At 55.5% G+C, this 15,327-nt stretch overlaps 1 protein-coding gene across 4 annotated transcripts; it reads left to right on the top strand.

Annotated features, from left to right (window-relative positions):
- The first annotated feature begins 281 nt into the window (after positions 1-281).
- Positions 282-14,094, top strand: KLF15 (Kruppel like factor 15). 4 transcript variants are annotated; one of them, XM_012809248.1, is made up of 3 exons: positions 282-492; positions 4,712-5,812; positions 12,937-14,094. In XM_012809248.1, exons 2-3 carry the CDS (start codon positions 4,737-4,739, stop codon positions 13,103-13,105), a joined length of 1,245 nt encoding a protein of 414 aa, XP_012664702.1. In that variant the 5' UTR covers positions 282-492; positions 4,712-4,736; the 3' UTR covers positions 13,106-14,094. The 4 variants fall into 4 exon arrangements, with proteins under 4 accessions (XP_012664702.1, XP_023372735.1, XP_023372736.1 ...); XM_023516967.1 differs by lacking the exon at positions 282-492 and adding an exon at positions 1,903-3,662; XM_023516968.1 differs by lacking the exon at positions 282-492 and adding an exon at positions 4,171-4,531.
- Positions 14,095-15,327: the final 1,233 nt, after the last annotated feature.

The following is a 15,327-nucleotide window of genomic DNA, read 5'->3' as shown; positions in this document are numbered from 1 at the left end:
GTCTCACGTTCTCACCTGGGGACCTTTAGAAGCAGCGTTGCAAGTCTACGGCGAGGAGTGGGTGGCTAGAGATTAAGGGCCGGACGGCTGGGCGGCCAGGCCGGGCAGCTGGCCCGGGGTTCCGCAGCTCCCGCGGCTCCCGGGCTCGCAGCGCTCACTGGGCTCAGCCAGGGGCGGGGCTGGGGAGGGGCGGGGCGCGTGACGCGCGGCGATGGCCAATGGGTCGCGCACCCTGGGCCGAGCCTCCTGCGAGCCTTCGCTGCGCCCGCGGCGTCACGTGAGCCGCGGGGAGTGAGCGCAGAGCGAGCGGCCCGCGGGCAGGCGCTTTCCTGCCGCGACCCGCGGACCAGCGGGCGAGAGAGCCAGTGTGGGACCCGCGGCTCAGCCCGCGGCTGCGGCCAGATCCGGACCTCTGCCGCCGCCCCCAGCCCAGTCCGCCGAGCCGCAGGACAACCAGGGCCTGGCCGCCGGCCGGGCGTGCGCCAAGTTCAGGTGGGAGAGGCGCGGAGGGACTGGGCGGCCGCGTGGACGCGGCCCCAGGTGAACAGGAGGCTGGCCGGGACGCGGTGGGGGGGGCGCTGGCCCGCCTCTGGGCGCTTGGCCTTGAGCCGCTGCCGCTCACCTAGGTTCTGCGCGAGTGCCCGAGGACGTGTCTGGGGAGCGGAGAGCGCCCTAACGAGAATGGAGGGAGCAGGGTCGGACGAGCCTGTGGGAGAGTGACCCTCGGGCACCTACCAGCACTTTCTCCTCTCGGGCCCGCACCGCCGCCTCAGTGCCCGGCCCCGCGCGTCCGTGGCTCACCTTATGGGCCGGCTCTCCCATATGGCGAGCATCCGGCAGGGCCTGGCGAGAGGAGGGGGCAGGCGGATGCGCTGGCCTGCCTGGGCTTGGGGGGACGTAGGGGCCAGTGGCGGAGAGGTTACTATCGGTCACCGCGGTAGTGGCGGGGGGTCTGGGGGGCACAGGCCAAGGGCATGGTGCCCAGCGGGCAACGATCCAGGGCTCTACGGAGAGGTCTGAGCCAGCTCTCCATGCCTTCCTTTCCCACATATGTTCCCACTCACTCGCGGGTACCCCCAGCGGCTCCACGCGTGAGCACTTGGCGGATACCCTTCTGCACAGCCACATCGGCCGCCGCACACCACGCCCCGCACACGCAGTCACACGCCATAAACTCACACCTCCTTCTCGCACACCCGCCCGTTCACACGTTTTATACTCCGCCCCCCGCCCCTCACAGTCCCTCTGTCCCTTAGATTGAATATTATCAAAGCGGTTGTCCAGGAGGAGCAGCGGCTTTCAGAGGAGAGACCACCCCCACCCTATATGGTCGTCCTGTCCGTTCTTCCCTTCCCAATGTAGTGTTACCCATGGAACACCCATCTCTCAGAAGGCACACAGGGGCAGCTTTTTGACACGATCTGTAGAGGTGACAAAATCCCCAAATGTCTGAGCTCCTCAAATCTTTCCCCCTTTCCCTGAGGGACCAGATGGCTTGTGGGGAGACCCCTCTGCCCTACAGGTGCAAGAACACTGGGACTCTGGCGACTTTGGGGCCTGTGGGTGGCGCATAGGGATCGAGACTCTTATTTTGAAGGATGGCCCCCACCCGCCACCCCCGTGATTTGCACGCTGACCCAATGGCAAGCCCTTGGCCGGTGCTGGGCTTGTTATCAATTACATGTTGTTCCTACAGCCGCTGTGTCCCCGGGAGGATAAACAGCAGGCCTGGCCGGGCCTGGGGAGGGGGCGGAGTCCAGCGTCTGTCCGGAGACTGTGCCCGGAACAGTGTGTCCCCTCCCCCTGCAGGCAGCCTGTGCCTCTGGCAGTGCCACGTGCTGCTGTGTTTTAGGAGCTGGAGCCCTAGCCAGCCCTCTCTTTAACACCCGTGCCCTGGGCAGTACCATAGCCCCTTCTGGGTTGCCAGTGCCTGAGTGTCCCTTCTGGGGCTTGCTTTGCCTGAGTGTCCCTTCTGGGGCTTTCTTAGCTCTGAGTTAAGACTCTTTGCTTGATCTGGCTGCTCCACTCCTGGTCCCCGCCCCCTTCCGAAGTTCCTTTCCTGCACTCATTAAGAAAATTCTGCTAGGCCCTGCTTTAGACTCTAGGATATGGCCTGGGACTGAACAGTCAGAGCAGCTAGTATTCTGGTGGGGAAGTAAGTTTGCAAACACAGAACAAGATACTTTCTCACACTGGCACCTGCTGGGAAGAATCTAATAAGGAGGGATATGACAGAGGTGTCTTCTGAGCTGAAGTGCTGGCCCAGGAATGGCCAGGGCTGGGGCCCCAGGTGAGAGTGAGTTGAGTTTGGCTTTGGGGCCCAGCAAGTAAGAACAAGGAGGGGAGGATTGGAGGTGAGGTCTGCAGAGAGATGGTCAGGGCCCAGGTGGAGGCTGCTGTGGGCGGGCTGGGTTACATTTGCTTGGGAAGTAGTTGGAGGTTGTTCCCTTCTAATCTCACCCCACTGTACTTAGTTTTCTCACTTTTTCTTTTTATGTTACTTTGTCTGTGGTGTGCTCATATCTTTAAAAGGTAAGGCTTCCTTTAAAAAATGTAACTATAATGCCATCATCACAATACAAAATTTTAACAGTAACTGCTTAAAATCACAGAGTAGCCCAATGGTGATCACATTTCAGGGGAGTGTTTGAAGCAGGCCTGTTCTGAGACCTGAGGTGAGGCTGGAGTCCCCCTGATTCTTTAGCATCACAGTAGAGTGGCAGAAAGACCCCATGTTTACTATGTTTTGGGGCTGATCCTAATGGCTAGTACTGAGTGAGCAGACACAGACATGGACACAGAGAGGTTGTGCCACTTATATGAGTTTGCCCAGCTGATAAGTTGCAGATGCAGGAATGGAGCTCCTGCTTGGAGGGTGGTGCAGGGCTGAGGAGGTCTGGATAGAATGTGGGTGCTGTCCAGCCTAATTGTCTTTCACATTATCTGACACTTTTATTCCTTCCTGGTACCCTATTTGATGAATAGTGTGTATTTTAAAGCATACTTCTAGTTTTAAATCCTTAGCTGAATATTTAAGCCAAAAAATCAAATGTCCTCCGAGCAAAACCCACCTGGGGCACAGATTTTGCTTTAGTTTCCTAAAGCTCCAGGAAACTTTCTGGATGAATTGGGAGCTCGGGCCAAAGGTCCTGTGGTCCCTAAGCAGAAGAGAGACTTAGAAATCATTGAAGCATGAGATAAATGGAGAAACTGAGGTTGAGGGGGAACAAGAGCTAGGCCAAGGTCACAGCTGATGATGGTGCTGGCCTGTTGAGCTGGGCCAAGTGCCAAGTGCTAAGGTGGTCCTGGACATGCAGGGGATGGTGTACAGGTGCTGCCAGTTAGCAGAGCCCTCTTGCTTCAGGTGTAGAACATCCCCCTTCCCTAACTGTGATAAACACCAAGCCTGCTGTGGTCCCTGGGTGGGGACAAAGGTCTACAGAGGTGGCCTTGTCAGAGCTGAACACTGTTGACTGTCCCCAGACACTGGACCTACCATGTCATTTGGCTTCAGAGGATACAGTTTTTCCCTGTCCTCTCTATCACAGTTCTCTGAGCCCCTCCTGGGCGTCAGGTGCCACACCAGGTGTGGGGGACACAGCAAAGACATGAAGCACACTGTCTCATGGGGAGACAGGCTTTAGCTGAAGCTTCCTAAGGTGGTGAGTGTCCCAGATGCGAGAGCAGCAGCAGTGGGCTGCCGGGCAGGAGGCCCAGCTTCCTCATTGGCCCATGTGGTCTTATCTCCTGTCCCACTAGATGGTTGTGAGGTCTAAGGTACTAATACACATTCAGGTGCTCCGGGATGCTGGTAGATTTCCATACCTGAGAATTACCACCAGAGAGGTTGGCTTTGTCTACTTGGCTGGTGTAGCATCAGGTATGGTAGAGAGTGCTTTGTTTAAGCCTCCACAGTGGAGATGCAGAGGGTTCTGTGAATTAGAGAGCAGATTGCTCCCCCTTCCCCACCCTCTTTTTCCTTAGGTGGGGAAACAGCCAGAAGGGCAGCTACTTATTGGTCTTTGACTTTCTGGCCTCCAAACTACAGTTAACCAGATTAAAATACTGGCAGCCCAGTTAAATTTTAATCTCAGATCAAATGATTTTAAAATGTGTCTCATTTAATATTGGGAATATATTTATATTAAAAATAATTTTTTTTTAAATTCAAGTTTAATTGGAAGCCTGTATTTTTGTTTGCGCAATTTGGCAACCCTAGGAAGCCTCAGCAGCTTAGGATCAGAGGGCAAATGGCCCATCTCCTGCCCCCATTCTGTGACTCAACAGGCTTGAAGCCGAGGTCAGATGTCCTCAGATATGCGGTGACTCTACACTTCAGTGGTGGGATGATTCCCCACCCTCAACCCTGCCAGGGTCTGGAGAGCCTTCTCGCAGATGCTTCTCTCTACACACTCACAATCGGCCATTCACAGACATGTGTTCTTTTCCAGGATTATTCTGGAAAATCTGTTTGAAACCAGAAGTACCCTGGGTTGTGCAATGGGCTTGGAGAGCGCTCTTTTGCAAACAGGTGGTGCAATTTCAGAAAACACTCTTGCAGGCACAACTCTCCTGAGGGACAGAGGCAGGATCTAGGCATTTGGCAATGGAAGGCAGTGGCAGGCAGCTGAGGGCGAGGGCCACAGGCCCACAAGCTGGCAGGTGAGTGGGCTGTCCTTCTGACCATGCTTCCCTTGTTCCCTCCCTACAGCTGCCACCGGCACGGCCAGGCCACCATGGTGGACCACTTGCTTCCAGTGGACGAGAACTTCTCGTCTCCAAAATGCCCAGTTGGCTATCTGGGTGATAGGCTGGCTGGCCAAAGAGAATACCACAGGCTGCCCTCACCCCTCTCTGAAGATGACAGCGATGCCTCCAGCCCCTGCTCCTGTGCCAGCCCCGACTCTCAAGCCCTCTGCTCCTGCTACAGTGGAGGCCCAGGTGCTGAGGGCCAGGACAGCATCTTGGACTTCCTGTTATCCCAGGCCACACTGAGCAGTAGTGGTGGTGGGATTGGGGCCAGCAGTGGCCCCATGGCCTGGGGGGCCTGGCGAAGGGCACCGACACCTGTGAAGGGGGAGCATTTCTGTTTCCCTGAGTTTCCTTTGGGCAACCCTGATGATGTCCCGAGGCCCTTCCAGCCCACCTTGGAGGAGATTGAAGAGTTTCTGGAAGAGAACATGGAGCCAGGAGTGAAGGAAGCTCTTGAGAGCAACAGCAAGGACTTAGAGGCCTGTGGCCAGCTCTTGGCTGGGCCACACAGGGGCCACCTCCATGCTGGGTCTGCTGGGACAGAGTGCAGCACTCCTCCTCCACGAGGCGGCGCCAGTGCAGGTGGCACCCAGGGCCCAAGTGGAGGGCCTGCACCTGACGGGCCCGTCCCGGTGCTGCTGCAGATCCAGCCCATGCCGGTGAAGCAGGAATCGGGCTCAGGGCCTGCCTCCCCTGGGCAGGCTCCCGAGAATGTCAAGGTTGCCCAGCTCTTGGTCAACATCCAGGGGCAGACCTTTGCGCTGGTGCCACAGGTAGTGCCTTCCTCCAGCTTGAACCTGCCGTCAAAGTTTGTTCGCATCGCCCCTGTGCCCATTGCCGCCAAGCCTGTTGGGTCAGGACCCCTGGGGCCTGGCCCTGCAGGCCTCCTTGTGGGCCAGAAGTTCCCTAAGAACCCAGCGGCTGAACTTATCAAAATGCACAAATGTACTTTCCCTGGCTGCAGCAAGATGTACACCAAAAGCAGCCACCTGAAGGCCCACCTCCGCAGGCACACGGGCGAGAAGCCCTTCGCCTGCACCTGGCCGGGCTGCGGCTGGAGGTCAGTATGGCGGGTGACAGGCTGGGGTGGTGAACCAGTCCCAATTGTGTCTGTTCATCTGGCAGCAAGGCCATTTTCTCCACATGACATCAGGCTGATTGGGGGTGGGAGGCAGAGGGGCAGGACCATAGCTGACACAGCCTCCTGGAGGCTTTCTTGTCCCTCCTAGTTACTAAAGCTGAAGCCACTGGTCTCCCATTTCATAATGACCAGGTAAGGCTTGCTGTGGCTTGTGCTGCCTGCTGGGTCCACTGATCTAGTCAGATGAGGGTTGTGTGGCCAGCCTCAGTGCAAGGGCACTGATGTTAACAAGGACAGCTGAGAATGATGGAGCAGGCTGGGGCCTCTGCAGCACCCATGGGGTAAGTACTGCCATCACCCTCAACTTAACTCTGAGGACACTGGCTCAGGCTAGCCAGGAGTTTACCCAGTGTCATACAGCTTTGTAAATGGGATTTGACCCCAGGGTGTGGTATTAGAGGAGTCGTGTCCTGAAAATGCTGCTTCCCCAAACAGCTTCACAAATAGTTCACAAATGTCTTTGAGCACATGGGCTGGGCCTTTGCTTCCTCCCTGGGCACCTGTGTGTGGGAGGCCACAAAGGCCAACCAAGAGGGAGGATCAGACTGGCTGGTGGTGCTGAGTCAAAGGTGGCAGAATCTGTCCAGGCTGTCTGCTCTGCATGCCTCAGTTGGGAAACCAGCCTTAAAGGATGGGGACTGGCCCAGGGTTACCCAGCCCTTGGGTGCCAAAGCTAGAGGGCACCCTCCTTAGGAGGGCGTGTCTGCCCTAAAATACAGACAGCATGCCAGGAGCTCCATGCTCAGGGGTGCTGCAGCTGGCCCTCCTCTGTTTAGGGCATCCATCCCAGAGGACTCTCTGGCCTGCCCAGGAGGACAGCACATTCCTTGTCTTTGCTGCTGTGGCTGCTCCCATGCATGTGAGTGAGAGGGACATGTCTTGTTCCTGTGTGTGCCTGGGAACTGTGGATAGACCAGGACCTCACAAGCAGGCGTGTGTGTATGCACGTGCATGTGTGTGTGCATCTGTGCCGTGTGACTGTGTTTGTGCATGTCTGTGTGTACACCTGGTGTGGCTGTGTGCATGTGTGTGTGCATGTATATGCCATGTGTAGGAGTGACACACCAGGAGCAATTTATAGCTTTTGTTCTTTTGACTGCAGACTAGTTCTGAGAGTTTGTGAGAGTTGGCCAAAGGGAAGGGTCTCAGCCAAGGAGGCTGTGCTGAGACAGGGAGCTGTGTGTGGAAGCTAACTTTGATGCTGGTGGCACCTTCCAAGTACTGAGCTGGTCAGAGCAAGGTCTTTTCCCAGTGTCTTGGGTCATGGACGCCCTTCCTGAGTGAGGACATCACTCTTGGGCCTGTCCCCTGCTCCATTCAGACAACCCAAGATCTTCTGTGAGAGGCTGTGCTTCAGCCTGCTCAGGTTTCAGACCTGGCCTGCTGAGTGGATGCAGGGTGACAGAACTGTGACCTGCCCAGGAGGACAGCACATTCCTTGTTTGAGCTTGTGAGGACAGGAAGGCAACTGCTGTGCTGTGCTAGGTGGTCAGTGCTGGGTGGGTTGGGGGGTGGCTGAGAGGGAGGTGCCCTGACAACTCACATGGAGAAGAGAGCCAGTGAAGACAGTCAGTGGTGTCCATCCACACCCCTGGATCAGCCACAGCTCTCTATGTGCTTTGGGTGCTCCTCCTGCACAGCCTCAGTCTCCTCATCTGTAGAGTGGGGCCCAGGGGTACAGGATGCTCAGCAGCCTCTGCCTTCTCTTTTGTATTGTCACTCTCATGCAAGGTCAGGGTGTGAGGAGGGCCCTCAAGGGTGTACTGCATGGCCTCCACACAGGCAGCATCCCATTGCAGGCCGTGCCCCACTTGTAGGGACTCTGTGTACATTCTCCCCTGCACGGGGGCAGCAAGGACTATGGAGAGGCCGTGTAGCTTCCCTCCAGAACATCTTGATGGGGTCCCCTTTCTGGGCACTGTCCCCTGGCTGGTGCTGACCATTGCTAAGTGGCCCCTCCAGTTGGGATGAGGCTAGGCAGGGTGGCAAGGAGGGAGGGTGTGGTCTTAGATCAAGGCCACCCACTCTGCCAACTCCATCAAAGGGAGAGACTGTGCCTTCTGGGCTCAACCTAGGTGTGTCTCAGGGAGGCAGATCTTGGCCCGCCACATAGTGGCCACAGGAGGTAGGGAGTCCCCTGTGGCATGAGATGTACAAGTGAGTGGAGGGTTTGTGGAGAGGATTCACTGACTGAGCCCTGGTACTTATTTTCTCGCTAAGGACCCAGTTGGCAAAAGAAGTGTGGTGTCTGCCTGGTGTGGTGAGGTCATTGCAGGATGTTCCTGGCATCAGCCACACCTGGGCTTCTAAAGGGCTACTCCACTTCCTCCAAGCTCCCCAGGAGATGGTCTGGCTTTGGTGGGGTAACGCATGGCACTGTCTAGCTGTGAGCTGAGGGTGCTTACCTCTCAGGAGGGCTAGTTCTCTGGGGATGTGAGGAGTCCCCAGTTGGTCTTCCTAAAGGTTTAGGGAACCTCTGGTGATGCACCCAAGGTGGTTTGTATCCTTTAATGTGGCAGTAGTCTTTCACTGAGAGGCAGGGGGTAGAGGGAGCCCTTGCTGCTGTATGCAGCAGCTGGGTGGGAAGATGGACCTAGCTTTGGGGCAGCTTGGTCTGGACAGGACTGGAGTGGTAATGACAGTGATGGTGATGAGATGTCATATTTACTGACCACTTACTCTCTGCTGGGTGTTATTCTAAGTTTCTCAGAGCTTAGTCTCCTCCACCCAATCCCCTCACTTGTATATTTCCTGCCATGGGGAACTCATTACCTCTTGAGGATACTTGGCCTTTGGGTGTACTTTGGAACCCTAGCCAAACTTCTTGTCCTGGCCTATGGGCCCACACATCTGCTCTCCTGCTTCTTCCCCTTGCTGAGTGAGCTCTATTGCTTGGGCTCCTGCTTAGGCACTAGCTCTTTCTGTGTTCTCTGTCTTGAAGGCTACCCCTGCCCCCATGGCTGCAGTGACAACTAATGTTTGCTCTTGAAGTGGCCTCAGCTTTGTTCTGCAGGTATTAGTACACTGAGTCCTCACAACAGCCCTGTAAAGGGGAGGCACCAATTTGCATTTACAAAGGGAGAAATGGAGGCATGGGATGATCACATCCCATCCCACAGGGACACAGGTAGTGAGTGTAGATCTGGGGTGCAGCCCCAGATGGGCACCTCAGCTCTATGCTGACCCTCCAGTGGTGCCACATGTTTCTTCTTTTTCTCGCCAGGATTTTGGCTCCTTTAGGCATTGGACACTGGGCTGGGGGTAGAGAGCGAAGGACAGTAGTCATGATGATGACCTGAGCCTCTGCTGTGTGCTAGGCAGTGCTCTGAGCACTTGGCATGCACAGCAGAACATTTGTGAGCTGACCACCTAAGGGACAGTGACAAACTGGTCAACATGTGGAGATGGTCAACATAAGGAGCTAGGCCGACTGTGCTGATACATACTTGTGGTGGATGTATGAAAATTAGGGAGGTGGGCAGTGTAGGGAAGTGGCTAACTATGGAGGTTCTACTATATTAATTTGTTTGATTAGTTCATTAAGCAGGCATCAGCGGGTTCTTCCATTTCGCAGAAGAAGAAATTAAGGCAGAGAACAGTTAAGTAAGTCCTCCATAGTCATATAGCTAGGGAGTGGGCTGTCTTCAACCAGGGAAGTCTGCAGCGCCCAGACGCAGGGCCTTCTCCTGGCACACCTCTGCAGGAGGCTTACGTGGGTGGTGGGAGGACCTCCACCTCTGCCTGCAGCAAGGCCTGCTCCCAGGTCTCGTCTCTTCTTCAGAGTGGCTTGGTGAGCAGCATGTTCCTCCTCTCTGGGCAGGCTCTGGCCCTAGCTCAGTGTCCTGTGCTCAGGGAACAAGCCCGCACCCTCCCAGCCCACCCTGCCTGTCTCCGTGTCATGGCCTATGGCCCACTCCCCCATCTCCCGCTGAGGTCTGCCCCTGCCTGTGGACTCAACCCCATTTCCTTCTGCTGTTGGTCCTGAACCCCATATTCCCTGTCCTTTCCCCTCTGGTGATGTGATTTTGGCACCCTCAACAGGGCTGAGACCAGGCTTTCCCTCTTCTGACCTAGCCCTCTGGGAAGTACTGCTTGCTGCCTTCCTAGAAGTCTCCTTGTCTCACTTTCAGACACAGGCCTTCTTTGTTCCTTGAGGCAGAACATCCTGTTCTGGAATGGCCAGCCATTCTGTCCAGAAAGAATCCCCTTGTGCTGCAGCTAGTATGAATATTGATAACTATCAGCAGTCCTGTGTGGCAGGTGCTGTTGTCATTTGTGGTAGACATGGAGGCCCAGCAAAGGGAAGTTGCAGGCCCACAGCTACAAATGCACAAGGTGACAGGGACAGCATTCAAGCCCAGTGATCTGCTCCCTTGACCCCTGTGGCACTGCTGCCCTGTGTGATGAGGTACTCTTTGACCCTATTTCCCTGGTAGGCAGAGCCCTCATTTCCACTGAGACCCCTGAGAACTGACTGTTCATGATAAAACTCTTCTGGAGGATGGTGGGCTGTCGTGGAGAAGGACACAACTGTGTCCTGTGTATGTGCAAATGCTGACATTATGGGCTGCTCTGGAGAGTCACCTAGGCCCCTGTGTGTCCTCTGCCCTACAACTTGGCAGCATGAATCATGGTGCTGCCCTACATGCAACCAGGCCCTCACCAGGGACCAGGCCCTGTGCTAAGCTGTGTGTAGGTAATGACCGCTTACAAGTCCTGAGCAATTGCCATGTGCTGCTCTAAACATATTACTGGTTGCCTCTTACAGTCCTCACAGTCCTATGAGAGAGTCTCCTTCTTCCTGTCTCTAGGAGGGCTTTCCACTAAGGCTCAGGTATTTTGGAAACTTGGGAAGCTGGCCAGTAAGTGGTGGAGTTTACTGCCTACAGAGGCTGAGCCTTACCCACCTGGACCCCACTGCTCCCCACTGTCTTCTCCAGACCTCTCTGTCAGCTGTTTGGGAGAAGGCCGCATTAGGCGTGAGGGAGGGGTCTTCTGAGAGCTCAACTCCTAGAGACAATTCTTTCAGTACTAGAACCCTGTGGCAGCAGGAAGGGGTTCTGTAGTGAGGACAGCTTGGTCTCTAGCCTGGCCTTCCAGGGGTCACCAGGACCAGAGGACTGCTATGAGAGACCTGTGGCCTCTCAGATGAGTCTTGCCTTCATTGGACAAGTCAGGATACTAAGGCCCAGGTGGGCACCTGATGGGGTGGGGACTGTTGAGGTGGGGACCTGGGGGTGGATCTTGCTGTCCCACAGGCCATGTGAGTTGGCCTCTGAGCTCTGTCCGTGTCTTGCCAGTCTGACAAGGCTGCCCCTGGCTCCCTGGCCAGGGAGGTACCCACATGATCCCAGTACCTGGTGCCTGGGAAGGCTTGGCACTCTGTTTCTGTACCTTTCTGTCTGTCCCTTCCTGGGCCAGCTTACCTGCTCAGAAGCTGTTTGTTCAGCTCTAGCTGGGGGCAGGTGGCCCTGCCCCATAGCAGTGGTCTAGGCTCTGACCAACAGGGCACATTTTCTGTGGCCCTGGGTCCAGGAATAGGGTATTGGACTGGTGCTCCTGCGTGTACATGTGCCTTCGTGCATATGTGCATGTGTGAACAGGTGTGCTCAGTATATATGTTCATGTGTATGTGTGATCATGTGTTTGTGCATATGTACGTGTGCACATAGGCATATGCATGAGTGTGCCAGTGTGTTCATGCTTGCACGTGTGCATGCACATGCATTTGCATTTGTATTCTTGTATGTATGTGGGATGAGCACATGTGTGTACATGTGCACTGGGCCTGCCCCAGGACTGTGCTCTGCCCTCCTGAGGTTGCTCGCTAAGCCTATACTTTTACTAAAATGCATCTAACAAGGTACCAGGCACTGGGCTGGTCGTCCAGGGGACCCAGGGACCTAGGCAGACACACCCTTCCTCATGGAAGTGACAGTCTAGTGGGACAGACTGACATTCATCAAAAAGTTGAACTTAATTTAAAACTGCAATAGCAGCAAGAATGAGGAAGGAGGGTGCATGAATGGGACGCAGCCCTGGAGCCCTTTCCTGAGGAAGTGACATTTGAGATGAACTCAAAGGGAGGGAGCAAGAGAAGGGGGGAAGAGCATTCTCACTAGAGGGAACAATGTATGTATATGTCTTGTGACAAGAGGGACCAAGGAAGGGTCTCTGCAGGTGTAGCACGGAGGAGAGTGTGTAGAGTGAGAGGGGTCCCATGTGGAGACCAGGGTTGGGTGGGAGAGCCCTGCATCCCTGATCCAGCTCTGGTTCTTACCTGGCACATGAGCACCTGCTCCCAAGCCAGCAGCAGCCAGGGAAGGGAGATGTCACCAGAACCGCAGCAGCCAGGGAAAGGAGATGTCACCAGAACCGCAGCAGCCAGGGAAAGGAGATGTCACCAGAACCGCAGCAGCCAGGGAAGGGAGATGTCACCAAAATCACAGCAGCCAGGGAAGGGAGTTGTCACCTAAACTCCTACAAGCATCTTTCATGGGTGTGTTTTGTTTGGGATCATCTTAAAGGGCGCGGCTTCCAGGACAGCAGGGTCCAGGCATGGGGGTAGGTTCCAGGGTTGGGACCCCTCTCCCTGCGACAGCAGAAGCCAGACAGAGAGGAGCCAGCTTCACGGATGATGCCCGGGTGGAACTCTGGTCCAGGAGGAAGGAGGGGCCTCTGGACACTGGAGGCGGCGGGAGCAGGGCCTAAGCATCTGGCAGGCCCGGTGGGCTGTGGGGAGAGGTCCAGACCTTTCAGCCTCCAGGCCCTTGCTGTCCGCAGTACTTGCGCTCTGGCGGGCCTGGCGCCTGAGAGCGGCTTGTGCTGCCGGTGCTACCTTCCCTTTGTGGGTCTTTCCATCTTGGAGGGGCGGGCGCCTGCAGAGCTTGGGACAGTGGCTTTTCCCTGTGGATTCGAATCTGATTACAGTGCCTTGACATTTTAAGAGCTAGTCCAGCTTTGCTGGGCAGAAAGGCCGACCTGCCTGGCTGCAGGGGCTGCGGGGCTGCACGGGCGAGCCCCTGACCGCGCCTGTTCTGCAGGTTCTCGCGCTCTGATGAGCTGTCGCGGCATCGGCGCTCACACTCAGGCGTGAAGCCGTACCAGTGTCCTGTGTGCGAGAAGAAGTTCGCGCGGAGCGACCACCTCTCCAAGCACATCAAGGTGCACCGCTTCCCGCGGAGCAGCCGCTCTGTGCGGGCCATGAACTGAGGGCACCGCCGCCCCCGCCCCGGCCCCCCAGCCCCATTTCTTAAAGCAATAATTTATTTGCTGCCTCCCGAGGGCTGTGGCAATGCCACCAGCCCACCTTCCGAAGCCTGGGAGATGTGCACCCAAAGCCGCCACTCGCTGCCTTTCCTGGGAGCCTGCCCATGTCCCCGGGGACTGGGGTCCCCGGCACAGGGCAGGGAGGCAGGACTTCGTGCCTTCCGTGGTGGCCTGGCCTTTGTTGCAGCTGCTGACTGGAGGTGGAGTGTTGGGGGCCTGGCCCTTCTCCCACTGGGCTCCCCACCTGGGTTGAGGCCAGCACTTTATTGCTTGGAAGATGAAATGTGAAGTTTTGAAATGTCGCATTCCCAGAGGGAGCCATGCTGGGGAGAAAGAAGTAGGCCAAAAGTCCAGGGCTGCTCTGTGGTATGAAGGCCCCTTTGTCCAGGATGATCAGCATGAACCCCAGAGGGTGTGCCGGGCTGTGGGGGAGGGGCCTAAGGCTGAGCAAGGTGAGATGCTTCCTGCCCGGCAGTGCATGTGCTGAGTTGAGTGTGCAGGTCAGAGCCTAGCGTCCCTGCCCAGTGCCCAGTGTGGTCCGTCCTTTCTTCCTCCAGTTTCCCAGACAAATCCAGACACCAGCCTCCAGGGTTACCTGCAGGAGAGGGGCGTAGGCCACACTGAGTGTGAAAGGACTAGATAGAGATTCCCAACCCCAACTTAGAAATGCATTCCTCATTTTGTCTAGAAATTAATATTGAATGAACTAGCTTGTTTTGACAGGTTTATTTCACATCCTATGAATGTATGTAAATAAACTGTACATAGGGTACATCTACATAAAATATCTTTTAATAACGTATCAAGATTTGTGTAAATTTGAAATTAAAAAATCTATAAAGCCAATGTACATATGTTACAATTATGTATATTTTCTTTGGTCCTTCATAAAAATATTTACTTTGCCAATAAAAAGAAAAAAGAACTCAAAACCCTTGTGGCATTCACACGCCATTTTCCTCTGCTTTGCTGGGTGTGGAGACCATTCTGGGGCTCAGTCTGTGTGTCTGAATCTGCAGAGCTCAGGGGATCTAGTTTTGTGTTTGGAGGGATGCAAAGGCCCCTGGTCCAGCTCTTTGCCAGCCACTGGCATTTTGCTCACTCTAGTTTCACGGCCTGGTACTCCATAAACCTAAATCTAAGCCGTATTCTGGCATCACCCGTGGGAAGGCACCTCAGGCCTGGCTGGTCCTGCAGGGATCACCTGCTCTGACTTACTGTTTGCGATTCTATCTGGGCTCTTCCTACCTGCCATGCAGCCCTGTATGGTGGCTGAGAGTTGGCAGGTCATTTGCCCTCTTGGACCTCCCTAGGGATGTGGCCATGTCACTTCCTACTGACATAGTAATTGTGAAAATAATACGAATTTTGGGGGTTTTTGAGACCAAGTCTCACTTTGTTGCCCTCGGTAGAGTGCCACGGTGTCATAGCTCTCAACAATCTCAAACTCTTGGGCTCAAGCGATTCTCTTGCTTCAGCCCCCTGAGTAGCTGGGACTACAGGTGCCCATCACAGCACACATCACTATTTTTAGAGACGGGGTCTTGCTCTTGCTCAGGCTGGTCTTGAACCTGTGAGCTCAGGCAATCCACCTGCCTCAGCCTCTGAGAGTGCTAGGGTGACAGGCATGAGCCACCCCACCCAGCCTAAAGATATTAGGAATCTTGACCAGGCAGAGTCGAGACTTTGAGAGGCCTGGATGTGCACTTAGGACACCTCTTCTGCTCTCCCTAACTCCATAGCATGCCTGGGGTCTCTGCCCCATGGTTCCACATTGAGGCTGGACCCACTCACTGTCCTGTACTGGCTGGGAGACTGGGGGGAGTTGGGGGCCTGAGCAGGGGAGGTTCTTGGGGGCCCATTTGCTATGGCAGCTCAGCTGGTGTGAGGTGCACAGACAGAGGGCTGTCCAGATCACTATACACCTTCTTGTAGTGGGAGGCAGGAACCTTCTAGAAGGGACCTTTCCCAAGGACCTGACTCTCTAAAACAGCTGGATGCAAGTCAAGACAAGTGTTTCTCAGTGAGACCCTAGGAGATCTGGAGGGGAGTGATAGAGTACCCCTGGGTTTCCTGCAGGAGGTGTCATGGTGTGTGTGTGCGAGAGAGATAGAGTCGTGCATCTCAGAGCATAGAAGTGTTGTGTCCGCTGGCTTGAGAACAGT

This window comes from Otolemur garnettii, unplaced genomic scaffold (genome assembly GCF_000181295.1).
Source record: "Otolemur garnettii isolate 467f Iridium unplaced genomic scaffold, OtoGar3 scaffold00101, whole genome shotgun sequence".
NCBI classification, from domain to species: Eukaryota; Metazoa; Chordata; class Mammalia; order Primates; family Galagidae; genus Otolemur; species Otolemur garnettii.
Note: the sequence above shows the minus strand (reverse complement) of the source record. Positions and strands in the feature narration are given on the sequence as shown.